Raw genomic sequence first — 17,382 nt, forward strand, 5'->3', positions numbered from 1 at the left:
AAAAGGCTTCCCTAAATAACCAAAGATGTTAAATCAGTTTCAATATCTCAAATACTCAACAGGAATGCCTGAAGGCGGGGTGTGGATTGGTAGGGAGTCAACTAAAACGGAAAAGAAGGGGATCTAGTGGGTTTGCAAGAGAAGTGAGGATGATGAAGGCTGGAAGAGGGACAAAGGTGAAGAGGGGTACAACTTGTAATGTTTGATTGACAATGGAGAGAGAGAGAGAGAGAGAGAGAGAGAGAGAGAGAGAGAGAGTGTGTGTGTGTGTGTGTGCGCGCGCGCGCGCAATCAATTAATTTAACATAAGGGAGTTTTTGGGAGTGGGTGGAAGGGTGGGATACCCTTTAATATAATCTAAATAAAAACAAAATAGAAAATATATATTAATTTGATAGATAAACTAGTAATTTTAGATCGAATAATGTAACAAAAACGAAATAATAGGGAACAAGTAGTTGGAAGTTGGTAACCGGTGGTCGGAAGCAAGAACTTTTACTTATGTATGGGTGTTGAGCAAAGGTGGTTTGACCCTTTTTAAATATAAGGTTAATCTAGGAAATTGGTTATAACAAAAAACTTTTTCTTAAACGCTATTTGAAGTAGTTTTTAGATTCGAAAGTTTTTGTTTAAAACAAAAGCTTTAAACTCATACTCTTGAAAGAAGTTTTTTCTTTAATTCAATTTTTTTTTTCTTTAAAGTTAACCATACAACCAAATATACCATAATTTTGACCGTTGATTCAATATTAATAATTTACACCCAATATATAGAATACATTCTTATAAAATCTACGGATATGACAATTAAAGATGTGAAACAAATCACCCTGGGATGTTTCGAGTCTAAAACTGTTTTACGCTAATAAGGTCAAAAAGTATGTTTCAGGTCTTATTTCAAAAGAAACTGGAAAACTTAAATTAAGAGTATATAGGAAATCAACAACTTAATGCAGAAGTATGTTCATGAAACTAGACATTGAAGCGCCATGGCTTCTTATTATATCGGATCTTCATACATTCCAACGTATATTTCTTGATATCGTCAGCTTCTTCACACACACTTGAAGATATTGCTTGCATCACTAGACTCTTTGACACATGTAGCCCAGTCAACAGTCTTTCAATGCGCTGCAGCTTTTTCCCGAGTAATCCTTCAATATTCCTTTGATCATATATTTGCGTCATCTTTTCCCCAGAGTGCCATTGCATTTCCAATGGTGATTGTGTCCACTGTTTGTTAACTTGTGTTTTGCAGCTCTCCATTGGTGCATTGGTGTGTCCCATCTGAGCCTTGTTGGTATAGCCAAGTGCTTTACACTTCTCTAGTAGCATCCGTAATTCTGCAATAAGTTGTTGTGCAGATACAATATTCCTCATACCTCTAATCTCCTGCAGTGTTTGGCATCATCGTCATAAATTTCCAACATAAATGCATTTTATAATATAAATGCATATAACCTCCTAATTAAGTTTCTTTATTAAAAGACAAATTAATGAAAAGTGGCCAAACGGATCGGACAGATTGAAACTCGTCCAAGATATATTCAAATGCATATACACAAACCTACTAATTTGCTTTATTAAAAAAGAATTTGTCTCAAATTTAAATAAATAAACCCAAACATTAACATCAACCAGACCTGGTTATATACAAATATTTCATATTTTGGTCTGGTTTTGCATTTCGTTTAACTAACCATTTTACTACATAAACTAAGAAGAAGATGAAACGCCCTTCCATAAACTAGCATTTTGCATACATACCTCACATGAGATCATTGTGAAGATGGCACTTGGAAAAATATCTTGCAGATTATTTTTTATTTCAGTAGATGTAGTTACATTCTCATATGGTTGCACCTCCATGTATACCGTTGTAGGGTAACTCGTTAAAAACTTTAAGATCTTTAAGTTAGCAAATGGAGAAGGTTGATGTGAGATTGGTTCCATGGATGAAGAAAGAAGCTACAAAATATATAACAAAAGAAGCTGATTAAATATAGATTAATTTGATCTCAACAATCATGTGTAATTTTGTTTTGTTTTAATGTTTTTATTGTACAAGAGTATATATTCCCATATTTCAGATAGATAACATAAATGATTAATTAATACCTCAAGAATCTCCAAGTTTAGTGTAAGAAATTTGACAGTGTGGAGCTTTTGAAGTAGACAAACTATTTTATGAGCATCTGCCTTGGTTGGACGAAAAATACAGAGATCAGCCTTTTCCAAAGAAGGGAAACCTTGTGTAGAAAGCTGAATACGACTACCACCTTTGATGACCAAAGAGTTAAGCCCAGATGCAGAAATCTTCATCAGACTCTTCCCACTACAAAATTTAATACTGAGATTCTTGAGTTGAGGTGCAACCACCTTGATAGCCTCCAACCGCCAGTATGTCTGTTCGAGTGTGAGACTAGAAATTCGAGGATGACAGATATTCAAAACATTTGTTCCCTCCATACTGCATCTACTTAAGGAGAGATTACTCAGGTTGGTGAATTTGGAGAAAAGATCAGTGCATTTATCAGACAATGTGATTTCATCAAGATGCAATGTGGTTAAAGATGGGAGGTCCTGGACCTGAATTGGTTTCTCCATAAAGAGAGAAGATGCAGAAAGAGCTCCAGTACTCAAAAGGAGATGCTCGATAGACCATGGACTATAGAGAGAAAGACGGGATCCAATGTTACATGTAATTGATAGTTGTTGGACATTGTGAGAGAATGCGTAGTCAAGAATTCTTTTGAATAATTCATCGTGAAAAGGTACCCCAACAACAAGTTTGACTGAATCCACTTGTGTTTGACAATTGCGGCGAGAAAAAACATTGGAAACAAATTTAGGAAATAAATCCTGAATTGAGAAATTGAGATAGGGCATTGAAGTCCAGATACGCCTCCATCTAGATGACAAAACACTCACTCCAATAGCTTCTCTCAAGCTAATAAAAGAGACGATTTTATGGATAATTTCATCTGGCAAACTGTTGAGTCTATCCTCTTCTGCAGTCATTCTAAGATTGTCATGCCCAAAATCCATTCTACCTTAATTGATGGGATTGTGCATTCATATACACATTATATTGCATCTTTCTTTTGTGGATCCGATCATATCATTATGTATTCTTTCTTGCTCCAAAAGCTGCAATGAAACAAAATGCATCTGAAAAACTAGTTTCGAACAAGATCAAATAGATTAAATTCTACAATTCGCCATTATAAGGTCAGTACTGCTTCCCTTGCAATACATCTCATCACTTTGTGTATGTTTAAATTCTTTACATCAAAAATATTTCTCAGTGGTTTAATTGACAATCAAGCATTAGATATCAACTCTCCAGGAGCACCTGCGAATCTGCGATGCTTTGTTTTTTTATTTCATTTGGCAACCTTAAAAACAGAAAATCATTTCAAACTATCACCAATCTAAATGATTATAATCAGTAAAAGAAATAATTCGGTAATTAAGCAGATACAATGAGATTGGACTGGTTCTTCGATCTCGTAAAAACATACCTTCTCTGATCGCAATGCACACAGATTGAATTGCGAAAAAAGTGTTGGCGCCTCTGAGAATTGCCCTATATGAATGCCGAGATTATTAATTTATATAAGAGCGCGAATCTGAATTGGATCATATTCATGTCAATTGGGCCCGAACATATAGTTCCTTTCCTTTGTTTATCTTTTAATCACAAGATTACGTGATCCAAAGGCAGATAATTAACTTTGTTTTTCCATAATTAGCACTTATGTAATTTTGACACGTATTTGATTAAATTAATATGATTTGGTAAACATCAATCAGGACCAATATGATTCCATAAGTGTCAATGAGAATTAATGTGACATTGAAACCATTATGCAGTTTCCTTTTGTGGATACATGTACTAGATTTTCTGAATTTTTATGTTTTAATGAATGAAACATACATTTTTAACATGTGGAATTATATATATATATATATATATATATATATATATATATATATATATATATATATATATATATATTGCTATATGACCATTCACAATGTATTGTTCAATAAAATGGTTAAATGAAATGGAATATCAAATTGAATGAATTTAATTCGGAACTCAATGTTTATTCAGATGTTAAATGAAAAAAAAAATATGCATTCAACTTTGTAGAATTAATGGATTGTAGGAATTAAATGATAAAGTCTCGTGTGTTAGTATGTTAGCATCTAGGTTTAGGCCCAAGGCTCTTTAGGTTAGGCCAATGGCCCCTTATGTATCCTTATTTATATGAGGTTTAACACTCATTGCTAATTAATAAAGTCATTATCATACATTGTATCAGAGCTTTACGTTAAAACCCTAAATAATAATACAGTCGTCATCCCCAAACGAGACCTCCTTTCGTGGCTTCTCCTATTGCATCCTCCTCGGATGGCCCTACCTCCGAGCGTTTTATCTCCTCCTCGGATGACCCCTACCTCCGAGCCCTCTACCTCCTTCTCGGATGACCCCTTTCCTTGGCTCGACTCTTTCGTTGTTGTTGTTGTTGCCTCTCCATCAGTACATTCTCTGTTGGGCAACCTTTGCTTTGCGCTCGTCTCTCTATATATATGTCAACATTGTAGTCGCTGATATCACCGATATTTTCTCCGTCCTCCATAGCTCGAGCTCTATTTGTAACATCCGGTTTCGAGAAGCTTCCTATTTCAGGAATTATGGGTATTAAATGGATCAAGTTAGGACCCTGGACTTCAAAGGGTTTAGGTTTTAGACCCAGTTAGGTGTGGATTATATAGGTTGTGTGATCCAAGCTTTCGGTTTGTGTGTTGGGAGTCCAGGGGTATAATGGTAAAAGTGAAGCTTTAGGCCATTAATTGAATTAAGGTTTCTGGTTCAAAAGGTTTTGAGTCAAAGGAGACTTGACGGGATTGTAAGTCTTTTCATTATCTTTCTAAGTATATAAAGAACGCCGAAAACGGAGTTGGGAAGAATAAGATAGGATCAGTGGAAGCTTGAATGGGAAAGTGGGTTGGGCCAGTACGTCGGGCGTACCAGGAGTATGTCGGGCATACCAGGAGTACGTTGGGCGTACTAGGCTAAGTTGATCGCGTTTTTCCTCCATGATACACTGGGCGTACGCAAGTCAGATGCAAACCCTAAGATTTGGGTCTTGGACCCTATTTAAAGACCTTAACTCATTTCAAACCCTTCTTACCTTCAACCCCAATCCTCTCTAACCCTAAATTCGAAACCCTAGGCCAATTTATGAGATCCTTGAGCTTTTGAGTGTTTTGGGAGTGTTCTTGGTGCATCTTGGAGAAGAAGGAGCTCATTGGAGAAGTGTTGGTTGTCTTAAATCTTGTAGATACATACCTTGTTCACCTTGATCTTACTTTTGGAGGTATAAAGCTTTAAACTTGATGGTTTTTTTGTAGATCTAGGTTTGGGTTATAATTTCCATGTTTTGGTCTCATGGTTTTGGTTCTTATGAGTAAAAGCTACTTCGGATCTTAAGGGTGTCATTTCTTGTTAGATATGAGGTTCATGTAGCATAAAAATCAGATCTTGATGAGTATAATTCTTCCATGCATGAGTAGTTGCCTTTTTGGTGAAGTTATGAAGTTAAGGCTTTGGATTGGACACCATTAAGCCATGCAAAGTCATAAAGTCAGGAACTTTATGATGGGTTTTGAGCATAACAACATTCCTATGTGATCATGCAACCCTAATTGCTTTGGATCTAAGTTTTTCTCTATTGAACATACAAATATGAACACCATAGCAATAAGCCTAGATCTAGTATATACAATTTCGAAATTCACATATATATTAGTGTTAAAAGATTACCTCACTTGTTATATTGTAATAACAAGAACAATCCTTGCTTGATCTTGACTTCTGAAAGCCTAGTGCCCCAAGTGTTGCACCTCTAATGGAGTCACAAACACTCAATGCAAAGAATGACTTGGAGAGAGGTGGAAAATCGACTAGGGTTCTCTTAGAATGCATAGGGCCGAAAATCCAAAGGTTAAGAGGGTTTATATAATTGAGGCTACTAGGGTTTTCAGTTGGAAACCCTAATTTCCTTGCTTAGGCCTTAAGCAGTCCATGGACCTTCTCAATAGAAGCCTTGGACGAATTCTATAGGGCTTCCTATAGATTTCGTCTAGTCCTCCCAAAGGAGTCCATCAGCCCAACTTTGCAACTATCAATGATTTGCAAAACCAGTCCCTCCATTATTAATCAGTTCTTTTAATCCCAAAATTAAATTCTGATTAATTACTAATTAATAATATGATTTCCAAATAATATATTAATCTTATAATATATTAATAAAATCATTTCGAGTACCAATTTATTATTCATATAATAAATCCTACTCTCTCTCTCCACTAGTCATCCTGTCAAGTTGCATGAGTGAAGGCAACTCAAAAGGACCATGCTACAAATCAAATCAAGTACATACCAAATATAGTTATGGGCTTAGACACCTAATCCAACAGTCTCCCACTTGGATAAGTCTAATAACTATTATTGTAAGTATGACTTCAGAATATGACTAGCAATCGTAGCTTTCAAAAGCCATTGTCAAACTCTGATCTTATCAATAACGTGTCCTTTAGATAAGGGATCAAATATTCCTCCGTTCTACAAGATATCGTATGGACTATGGATTATAATCATTATCTCTGTCCAAGGTCTGTTTCCCGATTTCCGATTTATGATGACTGACTAATTAAACAAATCAAATCAGTCCAGGCTTGGCCAAGCGCTTAGGGTGTCATCACTAAATCATCGAGGGGCTCACATATCGCTTTTATCCTATTTAGGGTAAAAGGAAGAGATAAACTTCGACTCATATGCTTGTACTATTTACTCATCAAATCACACACAACAATACGTTTTATAACATCAAGTTACTGATGCGTTTACATATTATCAATGCGCAACCGACTTGTAAACAACAACAATGTGTCTCCGTTTCAAGAATATATGATATTATCGTCTCACAATCACTCGTGATAAAATCCATGAAGTGATTCAAATGAGCGTAAGTTTAATCCAATACTCAAATTCTTATTTCAGGAGTACTCATGATCACTGTAGCAAACATTTGCTATGCCTAAGCACTTAGACAATCTACAATCAGATTCATGACAGTCTTACCTCATTACTTACTTCCAAAGTATGATATAACCTAGTTATTCGGGAAGTAAAACATGCGAAGTGAAACACAAGAATAACCTAATCCAATATGGTCTCAAAACTTTTGAATATAAATAAAACACTTATTATTTAATCACTATATTGATTAGACCTTATTCATTGTATAATGTTTCGAACAATCAACTTAATACTTGAATTACAACAATAGTCATCCCATGCTCCAAGCATGTACACTATGTTTATCTATGGTCCTTGCTTTGTGAAATAGATCAACTGAAAACATTTCCAATGATGCTCATTTCACAATTCCAAATCCTTATCACAAGTGTAAGAATACCAAATTCTTACCACTGCTAGGATTTGTTACATCTAAACTTACATGCAATAATCCTTTTGTAATGGCACCAAAGTCACAGAGACTTTTCCAATGATATTACAAAGCATTCCATTGGAGATTGGTTACAAAACAATTCCATGGAAATGAAGTCTCACATTCAAGGAGCATTCCTTGAACATCCTTCTTGCATTAAAGTTTCTAATCTTATTTACAGATTTTTATGACCAACTACCACTATGGAAACATTTCCATATTCCCATATGACAATCAATTCTGAACAAGAGTTACCTCTTCTCAGAACATGTCAATATGGTCCTTCCTAAATTATACCATACTTCCAACTGTCCACAAGCAACCAATCTTTGGTAAACCTCAGATTGTTCTTGACAGTTGTTTAACAACTTTAGTCATATCTAGTTCTGGTCCTTTTTCCCTCTTAATGTCATAGGCATTTGGAAAATCAGAACGAGATAACATTATAGCATAGGCGATCAATCCTATATCTGAAGCATATGGGATTTGATACATAATGTCTTACATAAAAACATGATATTTGATCTGTCTTTTGCTATAATATTTCCACATATAGAATTTCCTATGTTGAATCATTTCAACATGACATTCATATATGTTCATGACTAAATTCCATTAAATTTCAATCTAAACTTTTAGATTTGAAATGAAGTATTAGTACCCTCTCCCTTAAGCCTTACTATAGCGAAACAGTTTCCAAACTCAACAACTTTGCAAATTTGTAACATTTGCTTCCTATAATTAGTATTGCCTACTCGCAACACTTAATATAATAATTATGCTCCCACTAGCATAACAAATATACTCCTGCCAGCATAACAATTATGTTCCCACTAGCTTTGACATGTACCCAGAAATCAGCTGGACTTCTAGAAATCAATACTTATTGACGTTCTTACCAAAGTTCAGATTTCTGATACGTGGTGCTTCGATAAGTCTTTATCTAGACTTCTCAAGCTCATACACCTTTCATTAGACAGCTCATATGGTGTCTAAACCCTTTTAGAACTCATACCAATAAGTCCCGAATGTTCAAACTATTTGCCATTTCTCACAATTAGAACTATGAAGAGGGATGCCGTAATCATACTCGAATTTGAGAACGCAATTGTCACAACTCCTAACTCTAAGCCTTTAAAATCTACTAGTGAAAGTGTTTCCTCACAATCATTTTCATGAAGTAGAGAGAAACCTTTTCCACTTAGACTTTATGGTGTATGTGTTCCTATCCATGTGAATTTGTCATTTTCAACCACTATCATAAAGACAAAGTTTATGAAAAATCCAAACTCATATGGACTGAACTTGCTTAATCTTAATTTCTTTCCATCTGGTAGCACAAAAGGCTTACCAGTGCTTCCAGGTCATTGAGCATCTCACCCATACAGATCAATGTACTTTCATTGATCAAGGTGCTGTGCCTTATACAATCAAATGAGAACTCATGGAACTCACATGCATAGTCAACTTAACTGGAATGGACATAGAAACAAGAATATATCAACACGATAGGTTATCAACCTCAGGTAGTGTGCTAGTGATAACTAAAAGGTTTATTCTTGATTAGTTCCTGAAACTATTCAAGACCATTTAGACTCCCACTGACCTCTTGATATATAAGCTTCTCTGTCAAGGAACATTCCTTGACAAACAAATATTCAAGAGTTAGTGTGAGTTCTTATCAAGAAAACACTTCATATAATTGGTCTTAGTTGGTCTCTGTAACATCCCCCTCTGGCACGTATCACAATATTGTCCGCTTTGGGCCACTCGGTACGAAGACTTCCTAGGGGGTCACCCATCCCGGTACTACTCCCGCCCGAGCACGCTTAACTGCAGAGTTCTTATGGGATCTGCTGCCCTCACGACTTTAAAACGCGTTGTGACAAGGAAGGTATCCACACCCCTTTATAAGGAAATGTTCCGTTCTCCTTCCAAGCCGATGTGAGATCAGGTGCAACCCACCTTCACCCCCCATTATAGGGTTCGACGTCCCTGTCGAACACATCGACCCGTGCCCTAGCTCTGATACCATTTGTAGCATCCCCCTCTGGCACGTATCACAATATTGTCTGCTTTGGGCCACTCGGTACGAAGACTTCCCAGGGGGTCACCCATCCCGGTACTACTCCCGCCCGAGCACACTTAACTGTAGAGTTCTTATGGGATCTGCTGCCCTCAAGACTTTAAAACGCGTTGTGACAAGGAAGGTATCCACACCCCTTTATAAGGAAATGTTTCGTTCTCCTTCCAAGCCGATGTGAGATCAGGTGCAACCCACCTTGATGTGACAACCCAGAAACTCCTACCTCGCACGCTTATCCAATTCAATCAAAGTTAAACGTGTTTTGTTGACTCCTTACACTGTTTGAGGGTTCGTTTAAGTGATTCTAAGCTTGAGTATGACCAAGGTTGAGTTTAGGAAGGAGTCAGCAAGTCGTATACTGTCAAAACAGGGCCATACACACCCTTAGAGGGAGTGTAGGGCCGTACACATGGGTGTGCGGCCGCACACACACCTCCTGGCAGCACACTCCCTTCTAGGTAGCACACCCACCCTATATAAAGGGTAGACCCCCTTCCCTTCATTTCTTTCACTCCTTGGCAGCACACTACTCCTGCTCTCTCAAGATTCTTCAACCGCAAACCCTCTCAAGGCCTCAAAAACGTGAGTACTTCTTCCTCTAGCTTACAATCCATGAAAGACCTCTCTATCTAATCCTTAAGTGTGCAAAAATGGACATGTTCTTCGTGTTGGAAGTGAGTACGGCCGCACACCCTTAAAATACCCTCCAAAGTGAGAGTTTGACTTCCATATTTGAGATAGACATGCCCCTAGCCTTGTTGCACCTTGGAAAGGACATTTTGGACATCATTTTGTGGGGTGTACGACCGCACACACCTGTGTACGGCCGCACACACCCTAGTGTGCGACCATACACCCTAGTGTGCGACCACACACTCAAGTGTGAGACCACACACTCATCCTAGGGCCACAAACACACTTCTAGGACCCCTAACTTGCACTACAATTGAGTATAGACCTAGGACACTTCATGGATTGCAAGTATGGACCTTGAAACACCCCAAGAACACCTTCCATCATGAGTGTACGGCCGCACACCCCTTGGGCCGCACACCCATGGCCGCACACACCTTAAAGGTGGCCATACACTCCCCTCATGCAATCCTTCAAGGTTCTAACACTTAGTGCAAGTAGTCCCAAGTTCCTAGAGTGGTTCTCCATCACATTTAGTGGTGAAATACCTTCATTTGACTCCTTTATGTATCATTGCATGTTAATTAGGATCAAATCGTGTTCAAGGCTTCACTTGAACACCCAACTTTTCGTGTCGATCCTTCATTCAAATCACCCGAGGTGAGTTCATACCCCTACGTTTTTCCAAGTTTTCATGTTTTCAGGGGGGGGGGGGAATACAAGCAAAAGTACAAGGAAACTTGTACTCAAAATATATTATTTTGTTTAAGATAATTATACCTTCAGCATGCTTTTAACATGGAAAAACAGTTTTACCAAACGATTAAGAAATCAACTCGTAGAAACGGTTTTCAAAACTAGAACAATGAACTTGTGAATCATGTAGTAAAATGTATTATTTTATAAAGGATTCATGCAAATCATAAACAGGATTTTCAGTATTATTACTTGTAAATTTGTTAGTCTAAGTTGGAGACACGTCCTTGGCAACACTCCCACAGAATCAGAGTGTAGGACTAGCACTTATGACCAGAATCTCTTGGAGGGAGAGTGTGACTGTTGTGTATAGATCTATACGGGACTGACTTTCCCGCACCTCGCTGCTAGCTACAGTGGGACCGGCAGGTCTACGGGTGACAAAGTCATAAAGGATACTGGCCCCCATACGTGTCGTATCAAGTTAATGTATGGTTATAAAACTCACAATTTAGATAGCAGAGATTTACTTTTGTAATAATGAATCAAGTGAACTAACCTCAAAGTAATAATCGATAGATTACTGGAGGGTATTACTAATAATACCTTCAGGACTTAGTTCATCACGGTTTTCTTTTATTTAGTTTTATTTATGTAATAAGGCTAATATACCTCTCTGGGTGTAACCAGGGTTTTTAAAAGAAAACTGTTTTTCGAGTATGGTAGCTACTTGCACACCTCAGTTTAGAACGGATAATCAATCATCAACTTTTAGGGAAAATATAGGATTTTCCCGGGATAACCCGGCTATTCAAAAACAGATTGTTTAATATGTAATCAATGGATATTATTATTCCTTCCACGACTCCTTGGATTGTACATACCTTGTATGAATCTGGAAGTCATGGAAGGAATGGGTTTTTCAAACACATTTTTCATAAGAAAATGTAGGATTTTCTTGAGGAACACTTTTCAAAAGGATTCCAGAAACACTTTTCCACCAAAACTAAATGCTTATGAACTCACCAGCTTTATGCTGATATTCTTCAAAACTACTTGTATTCTCAGGGAATTAGTAGACAGGTACTTCCAAGTGTCCGGAGAAGTCGGAGCGTTAGAGTCACGTCTTTACCATTTTACTTTGATATGGATAGAACTATGTATTAAACAATGTAAACCTTTTCATATATGTATTCAATGTCTGGTTGTGTTTACTATGCTTGCTATGATACAATTGTTGTGATACTACGCATGACGTCCTCCACCCCCGAACGTTTCCGCCGTTCCGGTTTGGGGGTGTGACAGTCTCTGTTTTAACCAAAACATCACAACTACCAATTTCAAAATGTGCAAGAGTAAGAAAACATTTCTACTCCACATTTCATGAAGCGTTATAAACCTACTTAAAACATGTTACTCAAGATACAACTTGGGGTAACTAGAGTATGAATCTAAGACTCGATTTTGGAACGAAGTATGACTCATCCTTTTGACTTAGCCATTTCAACAATTCTTGATTCCTCTTCTTAGTCATACAAATGCACTAAGATGTTATTAGATGATCAATTGTGATATGGTTCCATAATCATTAGGGTGATCATGAAACAACATACTAAAGTACTTTCCTTTCATTTCAGATTGGAGAAACTTTTTATCTTTCTGCCCAATGGATTCTTCTTATTCGTTCTGCTATACTTTGAAACTTTTCAAGGTATCAGAATTATACTTAATCCTATAAGCATAACCATATTTACTGAATCAACAGTAAATCATGACGAATAGACTTTATCGTCTTTTGTGGTGGATCTGACCAGTTCACATCAATGTGAACTAGATCCTTTTAATCCTTCACTTGACTCACATACACATGTGAACAAGGAATTAGTCTTAATTTTCTAAAGATCAAGATTCTCATACATCACACAATTCAAATTGCACGATTCCAAGTTTCTGTCCAATTGAAAATTGGGTGATGAGAATCTTTCCCCACTTGGTAAATTATGACATTACCACAAACGATATAACCAAAAATCAAATCCATTTTCAACATTGCTAATAATATAAATATATAAACACCAATTTTCCATAAATGCCATTGCAAGGAAACATAAAGTAAATAAAACATTTTTATTAATAATGTGCGGAAAACTTGTCCTTACAATGCAAATACATATGAAAACTATGTTTCTAGATATTCCTAAGCAATCTATCATAACTTCTAAGCAGCAACTTCAAATTCTGATCAATGAACCATGTGACCGAAATCCATTTCTTCAGATCAGAATTAGCCTTTATTTATTCTTAAGCTTCCTTCTCTCTTTTAGATTTTGCAAAACATGAAAATGTAACTTTACATCATGTAATAAGAATCTATAAATAGGAACTTAATAGAGTTAGATAGTGAATGTACTTGAATTAGATCCATACAATTTGACTTTACCATCTCTTAGATCTCTCAGGTAGTCAGGGAAGCTTCGCTTCCAATGCCCCTTCAATTGACAGTAAAAACAAATGGACTCTTTAGGAGTGACACATGGAACTATCTCAGAATCAGCCCTTTTCTCTTACGGTCAAACCTTTTGACCTTGGCTAATTTCTCTCTCTTAAGAGAAGAAATCATTTCTGGACTATCAATGTTATCATTACCTATGTCCATGGAAATTTGGGAGGTAGATCTTCCAATCAATTTCGCTTTACTAATGCGCCAAATCATTGTTCATTCAGCAGTAATTAGCAAATATGTCAGATCAATAAGGGTCACGTCATGGTATGTCATATAGTAGTCCTTAACGAACTGACTATACGACTCGGGAAGTGATTGAAGAACCAAGTCAACAGCCAGCTTCCTCGGGAAAACGACACCCAACATTCCCATTCTGTCATTATGCAGCTTCATCTTCAGAACGTGTGCACACACAAGACTTCCATCTCGATGCTTGCATGCCAATAGGGCTTGAGTGGCCTTGAACTTTTCAAGTCGACAAAAACGTGGGTCAGGGAGAATCACTGAAGGAGGTGGAAAAAGAAAAGTATGATTTCCAGTTCCACCAATGCACGAAGAAGGGAATGACCTTTCACCTTGATCGACATGTGGAAGATCATCTTCAGATGGAAAGCCTTTTCCAAAAGGATGAGGAAGACCATAGTTGTCAAAACTAGACATCTACAAGGGAGAAATTCAAGTTAGTTGATTTAATCCTTGATATAACACCCAAATGAAATATTAAGGCTAGGACCCAACACAATAATTCACAATTCGGAAAAGAGATGTCGTAATCCAATTGCAAACTATTTGAAGGTAGGTGAATGACGATTTACCAATTCCACCACGAAAACAAAATTTTAAACGAATTAGGTTTAAATGAAATTTCTAGATCTTTTGAGATTCATTGAACTTTTCAATGGCATGTTTAATCTCGATTATGCCCTTCAAGTTTGTGACTGGGATACCGAGGATCACAAACAAGGTGTGAATAACCATGCAAATTAGCTTGGTACTCTCGATGTCATTTATCATCTAATCAATGTGCCGGTTAACCACACACGCTCCATCAATCAATGATAATTTACGAGCTACCCATTACAATCCTTCATTAGTCCACATTAGTGTGCCGGTTAACCACACACGCTCTACTAACTGACCAATAAGGTGCAATGTGCAATTTCATGGGTTATCATCAAATTCACATTTTCCTAAGTAACTAAGATTGGGAATTTATAAAGGCATTTAGTTACTTTATAAATCATTATACTTTTAATGAGGTGTTAGAGTCATATCCTACCCGTTCTGCTAACGACCCTCCACTGGTTAAGAGTGCGGTGGGTAAGAGTGGATACCCAATGACGGTCATTTTACAGGCCGCTTCCTTAAACACCCCTTATAGACCAGCTTTGTGAATGAGGCCTACTAACGGTAAGACTGACTTTTCTCTTATTCATATAATATATTAGACTTTTAATTTTATATAGTATAAGGGTGTATTTTATACTTTTAAAATACTAGGTGGTTTAATCCTTTAATAAATTAATCTTTTAACTTTATTAAATTTAAACCTATCTATGGATTTATTATTTGTCTTTTAATTAAAACACTTAATTAATTAATTAATAAAATCCCTTTATTAGGGTTTAACCATTTAAATATTGGGTCATTTGTGTAACATCCCAAAAATTTCAACAAATTTGAAACTTTTCAAAACAACCCGTTTACTAATAAAAGTGTTTACAAAATCATTATATCCAAAACATTATTTAAAATCAGTGTCTCCAGAGATCAATGACATAAAATCAGGATGTGTGCGGTCAAGCCTTCGCCTTGCTACGATTCTCTGAAGTACCTGAAAGCGTAAACCCAAAACTATAAGCACAAAGCTTAGTAAGTTCCCCCAAAGTACCACCACACAAACAGATAACATATACCAACAAACAACATGCATATAGGGCCTTCAGCATGACTGAAACGCCCCACTGGCCTATAGTCCATCTGGTACGCCCACAGAGCCGTCAGTCTTACTGGAACGCCCCACCGACCTACAGTCTATCTGGTACGCTCACAGAACCTTCAACATGACTGGTACGCCTCACCGGGCCTTCAGCCTGGAACGTTCTTCGGGCCTTCGGCCTAACTGGTACGCCCCACTAGCCTTCAGTCTATCTGGGACACCCTGGGTCTGTTGGCCTTCAGCAAAACGCAGGACCGTCTCAACCCAACCACACATAACATGTCGACATATACATTACACATAAACATGTAGTTAACCAGCCAATAACAAACAGACAAATCTAACAATAACCACATCCTATCTAGCAGGATATCGATCTAACATATCATAACATCATAACAACATCCAATCTACCAGGATGCCGATCCAACATATCAATAGCATACATAACAAGATAGCAATCCAAAGGGGCCGGCATTGGTGCCTTCGACCCAAGAAGTACAGTGAGGAACACTCACCTCACAAGTAGTGCCGCACTGATCAGGTCTGACTATGAATCTCAAATCCTGACTCAAATGCCTACAACTACCATGTGACCAATTCTATCAAAATCCAGAAATACCCAAAATGCCCTCAGAAGTCAACTTGGTCAACCATGGTCAAAGTCAAAGTCAACGATCAAGGTCAACAGTCCATGTTGACCCAACTCGTCGAGTGCACCAATGAACTCGTCGAGTTTCTATAGTAATCAGAAGGTCGGGAAAACCCTATCCAACTCGCCGAGTGGGCTGTAAAACTCGTCGAGTTTTCCCCAGCTTAACACATTCAGCTGATTCTTCAATTCCAGGGACTCTAAGGCTCAGATCTAAACTCAAATGTTGTCTAAAAGGATAACGTTTCCAACTTTATCCTTTGGGGTTACTCCAAGTGCTCCAAAAACCCATCTGCAAGGCTTGAAGACTCAAGGGCTTAACCATTAAGCACAAAGTCCTTGAGATCTAGGAAGTATCTACTAGAGTACAGTGTGCAGCATTCAAGCCGAAAAACTCCAACACTTGGAGTTTACGGCCGTAAACTATAGTGATGAAAAGTGAAGGAATATCATACTTAGGGAAGGAGTTCACGGCCAGCCAAGAGTTTACGGCCGTAAACTATAGATTACGGTCGTAATCTCTTGGCTGGCCGTGAACTCCTTCCCTAAGTATGATATTCCTTCACTTTTCACACTTCCAACTCAAGAACACTCATTTCTCTCTCAAGTATCATCAAGATCACTTCTATTTTCCGACAAATTTGTAAGTGATTCTTCCCTTTATTAGTTGATACCTTTCATAATCTAGTAAAGTCCCTTGATTTCATCTGTGAATTCATCTTTTGGGGTTAGATCTTCAAGAACACCAAGAACACCCACTAGTTATTTTGGTCGTGAACCCCCCTTCAAGCTTCAAAATCGTAAGTATCCTTCCATATGCTAGTTATCCATTAGAAGCTCTTGAAATACACCCTAGAAATCAACCATTTCTCCAAGAACAATAAGCATTTACGGCCATAGCATCTCCTTTGGCCGTAAACCCCTATCAAGAACATCATTGGCCGTGAACTTCATGAGGCCGTGAACATCTTTGACCGTGAACACACCATGGCCGTGAACACCCTAGGCCGTAAACAGACCCTCGTGTGTGGCCGTAAACCCCTTTAGAACAATCATATGTGATTGTAACACTTCATTCCAAGTGTTTCCTAGTCCCTAAGGTGGTTCCAATTCATGATTAGTTGTTATATACACTAATTATATCCATATATGTGTCATTATATGCTTAATAGGATCTGTTTGTGCTCGAGACTTCACTTGACACTTAGCATCCTAAATCGATCTTACATTCGAATCACTCACTACAGGTGAGTTCATACCCCCTTACCTTAGCTTTTTAATGAATTTAAATGCTTTTATGGGGGGGGGATACAAGTAGAAAACATTATAGTTATTATATCAATCACA

The 17,382-nt window shown here is 37.5% G+C and overlaps 1 protein-coding gene across 2 annotated transcripts; it reads right to left on the bottom strand.

Annotated features, from left to right (window-relative positions):
* Positions 1-799: 799 nt before the first annotated feature.
* LOC145162299 (F-box/LRR-repeat protein At5g02910-like) lies at positions 800-3,627 on the bottom strand. Of its 2 annotated transcripts, none has more exons than XM_079081484.1 (4): positions 3,525-3,627; positions 2,119-3,150; positions 1,768-1,968; positions 800-1,392 (listed from the first exon to the last, which is right to left on the bottom strand). In XM_079081484.1, the coding sequence occupies exons 2-4, from the start codon at positions 3,046-3,048 to the stop codon at positions 973-975; spliced, it is 1,551 nt and encodes a 516-aa protein (XP_078937610.1). In that variant the 5' UTR covers positions 3,049-3,150; positions 3,525-3,627; the 3' UTR covers positions 800-972. The 2 variants fall into 2 exon arrangements, with proteins under 2 accessions (XP_078937610.1, XP_078937609.1); XM_079081483.1 differs by having other exon boundaries at positions 2,119-3,398; positions 3,525-3,574.
* Positions 3,628-17,382: the final 13,755 nt, after the last annotated feature.

Source organism: Lactuca virosa, chromosome 3, assembly GCF_052849685.1.
Source record: "Lactuca virosa cultivar CGN04683 chromosome 3, Lactuca_virosa_CGN04683_v6, whole genome shotgun sequence".
NCBI classification, from domain to species: Eukaryota; Viridiplantae; Streptophyta; class Magnoliopsida; order Asterales; family Asteraceae; genus Lactuca; species Lactuca virosa.